This window comes from Haematobia irritans, chromosome 3 (assembly GCF_050003625.1).
Source record: "Haematobia irritans isolate KBUSLIRL chromosome 3, ASM5000362v1, whole genome shotgun sequence".
Lineage (NCBI taxonomy): Eukaryota > Metazoa > Arthropoda > Insecta > Diptera > Muscidae > Haematobia > Haematobia irritans.
Window position 1 is genome coordinate 125311980 of NC_134399.1, and position 10281 is coordinate 125322260.

The following is a 10281-nucleotide window of genomic DNA, read 5'->3' on the forward strand; positions in this document are numbered from 1 at the left end:
CTTATCTCATGCATGTCTCAAAAATTTTAAATAAAAAAATAAATAAAAAAAACGAAGGTAAGCAGTTCTAATTTTGAAATAAAAGGATTACCACAAATATGTAAGATTTGTCCAAATGAATGAAAAAAGTTCGATAAAATCTTTTTATATATGAATTCAATTTAGTTAAATTTTTTCATTCTGTAGTATAGTGGTATCTAAATAGAGAAAAATATTAACTAATATACATTAGCGTAGCTAGACAATTTTCCTAGGAGGGGCTATAGCCCCCCTAGCTAAAACTTTATAGACGGAACTTATAGGTTCAACTAATGTTTTATTTCATAAAATTGAATAAAAAAATAGACATCAAAATAACTCGATAATCAATTTATAATAAAGCAACTAAAAGTACCCTACGGGAAATTGGTGCGAATTGCCACTGACGGACCTATCACAGAACTGGTACCTGTGCTCCAGTTAGTTGCAATTTTCATATTTAGTGAAATAAAATTATCAGAATAACCTTTTGTTCGACATATTTTAAAAGTTTTTTTTTATTTCGGGTTCGATTAGGAGCCCAAATTGAAAGAGATTTCTAAGAGTTTGTCCGAGACTGGTTCCTGAAGACCTGTTTATGGGTTGCTCCTGCTAAATTGTCACAGGACGTGTCCTTTGGGATGAGTCCAAGACGAGTCCTAAAATGTAAGTTTACTCCGTCAATGACAAACCCATGTTAAAGTGGACGGTCCCTTACATACGTTTCGATCAGAACTGGGACTGGTACCAGTTCTGTGGTTGATCTATTTCCCATAGGGTAGTTCCACACTTTTCCCAGCAAAAAATTGGGAGTTCTAAAGGCACAACTTTAAAAGCACTTCCAAAAATGTCCTCACAAAGAAGTTAACTATTTTAACTACACAGGAAGTTTTTTTTTATATTTTAATGCGTAATTTTTTGTTTTCTTTTTTCAAATAGTTTAAAAAAAGAGTAACAATAAATAAAATGGTACAAATTATTCAAATTTTGCCACAAAAATGCTAAATCCATTATAGAAAAATGGATAATATTTAAAAAACCTTTCAAACAAGCGTTAGAATGCATTAAAAATCATGAAAAGTATAAAAATTATTTATTTGGGAAAATATCACAAAATTTTTAATTCACATTCAAAACCCTGAATTCAGATCACACCTTAAGAAGTGATGCAAATTCATTGCAATGGTTGTTGAAACGTTGGACATTCGTTCTATGACAAGTTCATATTACATTCATCGCTTCTCCGCCAATTTTGTACCACTTCCAGACCCAAAAAGAACATTTTCACTTCTTTTTTGGCGACGCTTTTTTGCAGCATTATTAAGATATTAATTTATGAAAGAATAGTTTTAATATCAATTACTATTTTTTATTCAACTAAATCATAAGTTCAACCACAGCTTTATTTCATAAATATCAGACTTCTACCACAACCCAAGTAATTCGATTGTGCATGAAAGTCTTTAGTGGAGCTTTGTGCGTTGTACGAGTATATACTTGTTTAATTTTTATAAAAATGTAAAATCGTAAATAGGTTTTCAAATTCTGGGGGGGGGGGCTAAAATTTTTCTGGGGGTCTAAGCCCCCTCCCCAGAGCCCTTCCTACGCTTATGCTAATATATGGGATGCATTCTACCAAATTTCTATGAAAATCACATCGTTCAAACAAATAAAAATGTCTTTGGCGCTATACGAAGTTCAACTTTTTTCACAATGAGTTTCATTTAACTTACTCACTTTTTTCTGGGTGTATGTGTGATATTAGGAGCTATTGTCGATTCTGAACCTACAGAGTTGGTATGCCACTAATATTGAGTCCATTATTAAAAAAGAGGATATCGCTCAATTAGTGGGGGTAATAAATCCAAATTTGTGAATCTTGGGAAATATATTTATATAACTACGATCGGCTAATATTTCAATATTTGAAATTTGTTAATAAATGAGAGTTTTATGGCCAAAGTTGGGAAAATCGAGCGATGCACATATATGGGAGCTATATCTAAATCTGAACCGGTTTCGATGAATTTGGCACACTTAAATGGCGGTAAATTAGATTACTTTGTGGCAAGTTTGACGCTGATCGGTTAGTATATGAGTGCAATCTGACCGCATTTTCCAAATTCAATAGCGTTCGTCAAACGCTATTGAAAAAACGCCAAATGTTATCAAAATCGGTTAATGATCGCGACTGGAATCCTGCGAACAATAAATACAACGGACGGACACCAAGTGCTCGATCGACTCAGGAGGTATATATTTTATGGGCTCTAAAATCAATGTTTCTGGTAGGCACATTTTTTTGACAGATCAAAGATATTATACCCTGACCACTATGTGGTTTAGGGTGTAAAAACAATGACAGTCACAGAATATAAAAAAAATAAAAATATACTTGATAAACAATGTTAAAATAATTTCTTCCTTTTTGATTTTCTAATTTTTTTATTGGTTCAATTAAAATATAATTAATTTTGGTTAAAAACTAAATAATTTTTTAGTTGAAGCAATCACAAATATTTCTATAGAAAATTTTGTCAAAATTTTTTTTTCTATAGAAAATTTTGTCAACATTTTATTTCTATAGAAATTTTTTCAAAATTTCATTTCTATCGAAAATTTTGTCAAAATTTTATTCCTATATTTCTATAGAAAATTTTGACAAAAATTTATTTCTATAGAAAGTTTTGTCGAAATTTTATTCCTAAAAAAAATTTTGTTCAAATTTTATTTCTATAGAAAATTTTTTCAAAATTTTATTTCTATAGAAAATTGTGTCAAAATTTTATTTCTATAGAAATTTTTTTCAAAATTTTATTTCTATAGAAAATTTTGTCAAAATTTTATTTCTATAGAAAATTTTGTCAAAATTTTATTTCTGTAGAAAAATTTGTCAAAATTTTATTTCTATAAAAAATGTTGCCAACAATTTATTTCTATAGAAAGTTTTGTCCAAATTTTATTTCTATAGAAAATTTTGTTCAAATTGTATTTCTATAGAAAATTTTGTCAAAATTTTATTTCTATAGAAAATTTTGACAAAATTTTATTTCTATAGAAAATTTTGTCAAAATTTTATTTCTATAGAAAATTTTGTCAAAATTTTATTTCTATAGAAAATTTTGTCAAAATTTTATTTCTATAGAAAATTTTGTCAAAATTTTATTTCTATAGAAAATTTTGTCAAAATTTTATTTCTATAGAAAATTTTGTCAAAATTGTATTTCTGTAGAAAATTTTGTCAAAATTTTATTTCTGTAGAAAATTTTATTTCTGTAGAAAATTTTGTCAAAATTTTATTTCTATAAAAAATGTTGCCAAAATTTTATTTCTATAGAAAATTTTGTCAAAAGTTTATTTCTATAGAAAATTTAGTCAAAATTTTATTTCTAAAGAGAAATTTGTCAAAATTTTATTTCTAAAGAGAAATTTGTCAAAATTTTATTTCTATAGAAAAATTTGTCAAAATTTTATTTCTATAGAAAATTTTGTCAAAATTTTATTTCTATAGAAAATTTTGTCAAAATTTTATTTCTATAGAAAATTGTGTCAAAATTTTATTTCTATAGAAAATTTTGTCAAAATTTTATATCTGTAGAAAATTTTGTCAAAATTTTATTTCTATAGAAAATTTTGTTAAAATTTTATTTCTATAGAAAATTTTGTCAAAATTTTATTTCTATAGAAAATTTTGTCAAAATTTTATTTCTATTGAAAATTTTTTCAAAATTTTATTTCTATAGAATTTTTTTCAATATTTTATTTCTATAGAAAATTTTGTCAAAATTTTATTCCTATAGAAAATTTTGTCAAAATTTTATTTCTATAGAAAATTTGTCAAAATGTTATTTCTATAGAAAATTTTGTCAAAATTTTATTTCTATAGAAAATTTTGTCAAAGTTTTATTTCTATTGAAAATTTTGTCAAATTTTCATTTCGTTAGGAAATTTTCTTTAGGAAACTTTGCCAAAATTTTATTTCTATAGCAAAATTTGTCAAAATTTTATTTCTACAGAAAATTTTGTCAAAATTTTATTTCTGTAGAAAATTTTGTCAAAATTTTATTTCTATAAAAAATGTTGCCAAAAATTTATTTCTATAGAAAGTTTTGTCCAAATTTTATTTCTATAGAAAATTTTGTCCAAATTTTATTTCTATAGAAAATTTTGTCCAAATTTTATTTCTATAGAAATTTTTGTTAAAATTTTATTTCTATAGAAAATTTTGTCAAAATTTTATTTCTATAGAAAATTTTGTCAAAATTGTATTTCTGTAGAAAATTTTGTCAAAATTTTATTTCTATAAAAAATGTTGCCAAAAATTTATTTCTATAGAAAATTTTGTCCAAATTTTATTTCTATGGAATTTTTGTTTCAAAATTTTATTTCTATAGAAAATTTTGTCAAAATTTTATTTCTATAGAAAATTTTGTCAAAATTTTATTTCTATAGAAAATTTTGTCAAAATTTTATTTCTATAGAAAATTTTGTCAAAATTTTATTTCTATAGAAAATTTTGTCAAAATTTTATTTCTATAGAAATTTTTGTCAAAATTTTATTTCTATACAAAATTTGGTTACAATTTTATTTCTATAGAAAACTTTGTCAAAATTGTGTTCTTTAGAAAATTTTGGCAAAATTTTATTGGTATAGAAAATTTTGTCCATATTTTATTTCTATCGAAAATTTTTTCAAAATTTCATTTCTATAGAAAATTTTGTCTAAAGTTTATTTCTATAGAAAATTTGGTCAAAATTTTATTTCTATAGAAAGTTTTGTCAAAATTTATTTCTATAGAAAATTTTGGCAAAATTTTATTTCAATCTAAAATTGTGAAAAATACCGATTTGACGAAAATGGCCCAAAATCTATGAAATTCCATTTGGTCCGACCGTCGGACCAAATTTAAAAATTAATAATTTTTGGGTCCAATTTTAGTCCGATCGGACCAAAATGGCATCACTGTCCAGGAATTGCTTAATTTGTTTCCAGAACCCATTTTCATGCTGGGATAGATCCCGAATTAATTCTTTGTCGATATTTTATTTCTATCGAAAATTTTTTCAAAATTTTATTTCTATAGAAAATTTTGTCTAAAGTTTATTTCTATAGAAAATTTGGTCAAAATTTTATTTCTATAGAAAGTTTTGTCAAAATTTATTTCGATAGAAAATTTTGGCAAAATTTTTTTTCAATCTAAAATTGTGAAAAATACCGATTTGACGAAAATGGCCCAAAATCTATGAAATTCCATTTGGTCCGACCGTCGGACCAAATTTAAAAATTAATAATTTTTTGGTCCAATTTTAGTCCGATCGGACCAAAATGGCATCACTGTCCAGGAATTGCTTAATTTGTTTCCAGAACCCATTTTCATGCTGGGATAGATCCCGAATTAATTCTTTGTCGATATGGTGGGCTCTCTATCTTTCTAAAGAAGTGAAGCGGTCTCGCCTATAAGAAGAAGGTCAGCATTTAATGATAAGAGACAAGTTAAGCCCCTTTGGTCCAAAATATCAAGTTGACACTATACCTAAGCTTATCCTAGATGCACGTCCATTTTTCCAGAGATTTGATGGAATCTCTCATCTCTTTCGTATCTGTAGTTCTACGTCTTCGTTTTCCTTGTTTTGTTTGAAATGTGCATATTGGAATTTTAGAAATACCGGGTTATACCATTTTTACACGCAAAGAAAAAAAAAACGTTTGGAAAACGTGTACCGAAAACTTTTTTCTTTTGTTAGAGTTTTTTGAATTGCTTCGAAAATTTTAAACTTTTATCATAAAAAAAATTCGTTTGTTACAAAATTTTTATTTTTTCAATAAAAAAAGTTGTTTTTGAAACAACAACACATCCATTTCGTTTATATCAAACACTGTTCTTTTCTGACTTTAGGTCTTTAATAAGACACATTTTACAGTTCAAAATTTAATATACTACAATGTAATGTTGAACATTTTTTCGGAATCTTCCGAACATATCTGGAATATATGTAAAGAAAAAAAAACCTTTGGTCGAAGCAGGGATCGAACCCACGACCCTTGGCATGCAAGTCGGACGTAGCAACCACTGCACCACGGTGCCAAACTAAATGTTTGTTTCTCTTAAATAAACTTTGTTTATTCGGTTCGTGGGCGCCGCAAGCTATGCTATATAAATATAACTTATATGGATAATTATCTATTGATGACCATAACAGGTACATAGGTCAGTGGTTAGTGTGTTGGCGTACAAAGTGCATGGTCCGCGGTTCGATTCTCCGTCCAGGCGAAAGGTAAAAAAATTTAAAAATTTATAAAATCGTATAATTTCTTCTACATTGTTGGTATTACAGGAAAAGGTGTTAAGAACTAAAGAACACCGTGGATGTGAGAAAGATGTGAGGGAAAATGCAATTAGAGGGAAATGCATTTTTTTTGAGTTTGTCCTTATGAAATTGTTTTTACATCCTGGAAAAGAATAAACGTTTATCACAAAAAGTATATACTTTTCTCCCAAATACACATCCTTACAGCGAAAAGCAAATGAGAAACGAACTTTGTTTGTCTAAAATTTCGTTTGGGAGGAAAGAATTAGTTTTTTGCGTGTACAATCGTCAAATATTGATTTTTGTTTAAAGGAAGTTTATTTCGACTCATTGTAATGCACAGACCACCGCTTACTCGTAGCTACAATTAAGCTCAGTGAAGTCGTATTTGTTGTTTATCTTATTTTTCGTTAAATCGAACGTAAATTTTGTTCATCCATTCGTTATTTGGAATGGTAATAATTTAGAGTTCGTTAAATTGGATTTTCGCAAAATAGGTAATTCGTTAAATAGAGCTTCGACAGTATGTTTTATTTAGAAATATAAATTTAAACAAAATATTAATTGGGATAATTAATATTTCAATTAAAAATGTACACGCAAAGAAAAACGTGTACCCTAAACGTTTTTCTTTTGTTAGAGTTTTTTGAATTGCTTCGAAAAGTCTACACTTTTATCACCAAAAAAAATCGTTTGTTACAAAATTTTTATTTTTTCAATAAAAAAAGTTATTTTTGAACCAACAACACAGTCCATTTCGTTTATATCAAACACTGTTCTTTTCTGACTTTAGGTTTTTAGTACAGTTCATAGTAAAAATTTAATATAGCAGAATGAACATTTTTTCGGAATCTTCCGACCACGACCGGGATCGAACCCACGACCCTTGGCATGCAAGTTGGACGTAGCAACCACTGCTCCACGGTGCCCAACTAAATGTATTTTTCTGTTAAATAAACTTTCTTTAATGGGCTCGTGGGCGCCGCAAGCTATGCTATATAAATATAACTTATATGGGTAATTGTCTACTGATGACAATAACGGCTATATAGCTCAGTGGATAGTGTGTTGGCTTACAAATTGCATGGTCCGCGGTTCGATTCTCCGTCCAGGCGAAAGGTAAAAAAATTTTAAAAATTTATAAAATCGTATAATTTCTTCTACATTGTTTGTATTACAGAAAAAGGTGCTAATAACTTAAAAACTTCGTGGAAGTGAGAAAGATGTGAGGGAAAATGCAATTAGCTAGAAAAAAATTTTTTTGAGGTAGTCTTTATGAAATTGTTTTTACATCCTGGAAAAGAATAGACGTTTATCACAAAAAAAATATACTTTTCTTCCAAATACACTTCCTTTCAACGAAAAGCAAATGAGAAACGAACTTTGTTTGTCTAAAATTTCGTTTGGGAGGAAAGAATTATTTTTTTGCGTGTACAAGTTATGAATGATTTTTTTGATTTACTTTATGTTTTGATTTCATTAAAAAGTTAATTTTTTAATTAATCACATTTTAATTGTAAATATTTTGGTGATCGTTTCTTATGTTTAGCTTAATTGTTGTTATCGGATCTCATCGGGGAAAAATTGTTGAGTATCATCTTTCGTGAAGCGAACTTAAAAACCCTTCAACCGAACTTTAATCCGTATGAAGATTTTCTCAATTTCAAATGCATTCAAATACATTCTAGTTACCTGGTACACTTGATTTCAAAACTGCATTTAATACACTTTTTATTATTAAATAAATTTTTTAATTAAAATATTTTTCTTTATACACAATTTCCACCTTTTTATAAAAAAAAAGAAAATATTTTATTATAACGATCTGATTATCTTTCCGTGCAACATTGGTGAATAGGCAGATTTTTTACTACCAAAAAATGGAGCATTTATAAAAATTGTTATAAGCACACATAAACACACACACACACATACATACATTACATACAAAATTTTTGTGATTACATAGAAACGGGTGCTAAGAATGTGATTTACTATTAGTTGTGGTAAATTTTATTTATTTTGATTGGATTTTATTGTTTAATTTCCACTTAACTAAACAAATCGTTGTCAACAATAATAATAATTCACGACACTGCTTTTTTCACTTTACCTGAAGGTTACACTAGGCATTTTTCTGATAATTCACTTTTTTTATAGGCTGCTGAGAGGAGAGTTGAACTATCATTCAGTCAGCACCGGCTATTAAATCACAGTGACTACTTCACTCTCCCCCTTCAGGTACTCAAGTTTAGGTACTTGATTGTAATCGTCGTTGCTATCACTACTCAGCTACTGTAACCAGCTTACTAGGCCGATATTTGAATTGAAACGAAAGATTCGAACATTCGATTAGAGTTATGTGATTAATTTGCCATTTTTGTTTCAGGATTTATTTGATCGATTTAAGTGAATGTGAAATGTGAAACAATTTGGGTTTTATTGCTGTTGCTGTTGCTTATCTGAAATTCCGTTCACTTTAAGAGACGCGACGCCCGTAATGTTGAATGCGTTCGATGTTGTTTCTTGAACTGAATCGATATTTTAAAAAGATGTTGACTTAATGCCTACAAAATAACACCGTTTAGTACATCGATCGATCGGTCGGGGTGTGTGTTTTATTTGCTTGGAATACATTACCCGTCCAGTACTGCATTCATCAGTGGTCGCTGTTGTTTGGTTGTTGGCTATTGGGTAGGTGGGTCGGTTGGTTGGTTGGCCGTCTGGTTTTGCTTTTTTTTGTGTTGTTGGAGTATCTGGAATCTATCAACAGTAACGATCTTATCTTCGTTTGTTTTTAATGTTTAAATAAAGATATTACAAAAAAATATATATATATTAATACTGGTGTTATAGATAGTAGATAACTTCAAACGAATAGTTTACATCTTACTTGATGCACCCTATACCATACACTGAAAAAAACAGAGAACCCACGGAAGAAAAATTTCGGTTAATTTTAGAAAATTTTAAATATTTTTAGAAAATTTTAACTAAACAGTATTACAAACGCTGGCATCACGCCGATGTCATTAAAATAAGGAAATATTTTTCGACAAATTCAAGAAAATTTATTAGACATAATTAAGTTTTTTCGCTTGTTAAAGAAAAATTTGTAGTTTCAAGGAAAAATTTGGAGTGCAAGAATGTCTTTAGTGACATACGAAGTTCATGATGAACGCATTTGTTGTAAAATTTGCAAATTTAAAGAAATACTGAACTATTTTGTGGAAGACACGAATTTAGTTAATCTTTATGCTTCATTTGTGTATATTTTTTCCTCGGTTTTAGTTAATTTAACTAACGTACGCAAACAATTATTTGATTTCAATACTTATTGGGGAAAGTTATTTCATTTCAAGAGATTAGGTAAATGCATCCAAGCAATTTTGAAAAGGGTTGAATGTATCGTTCTGCTACTGCTAGATTTTTACTCCTATTATTTGAATGAGCTGAATCTTAAATACCCACCACCATGAATCAAAAATAAGAGTTTCCTTTGAAAATTTCACAGGGTTTGATGATAGATATTTTCCCAAGCAGATCAGTTCAACCAGTACGCTTTCCGAAGATGTAATGTAAAGATTTTACCTATGAAGACTACATCAGAATCTGGATTTATAAGAACCATTTTTTGTTTGAGTTTTAGAGGAATCATAAAAATCTCTTGTAAGTGAAATAACGCCTTGATTTGAAATCTAAAATCTGTAGATTTTTATCCCAATCACTTAAATGCTTACGAGAAGTAAATTGGTTAAAAATAACAAGTCCTAGAAACCGTAGGAGTCAAATCGGGATATCGGTCTAATGGGGGCTATGCCAAAAACATGAAGTATTCAGCACATCTAATTGTAAATCTAGAATCTAGATTCCAAATCGGAGGGCCGGTTTATAATGGGGGCTATATAACAAACTCTACAGATACCCAATATGTTCGGCACAACTCTTTATGGT

At 28.3% G+C, this 10281-nt stretch overlaps 1 protein-coding gene across 5 annotated transcripts in view; it reads right to left on the reverse strand.

Moving 5' to 3' along the window:
- Positions 1–9086, reverse strand: part of OtopLb (Otopetrin-like b) — a 47969-nt gene extending 38883 nt beyond the window's left edge. For 3 of the 5 annotated variants that reach the window (XM_075298839.1, XM_075298837.1, XM_075298834.1), the window contains exons 1-2: positions 8968–9086; positions 8441–8894 (exon numbers count right to left, since the gene is read on the reverse strand). In XM_075298839.1, the coding sequence (XP_075154954.1) occupies positions 8441–8460 (20 nt within the window). In that variant the 5' untranslated portion in view covers positions 8461–8894; positions 8968–9086. The other 2 variants (XM_075298836.1, XM_075298835.1) reach the window with 2 other exon arrangements.
- Between the last annotated feature and the right edge of the window lie 1195 nt (positions 9087–10281).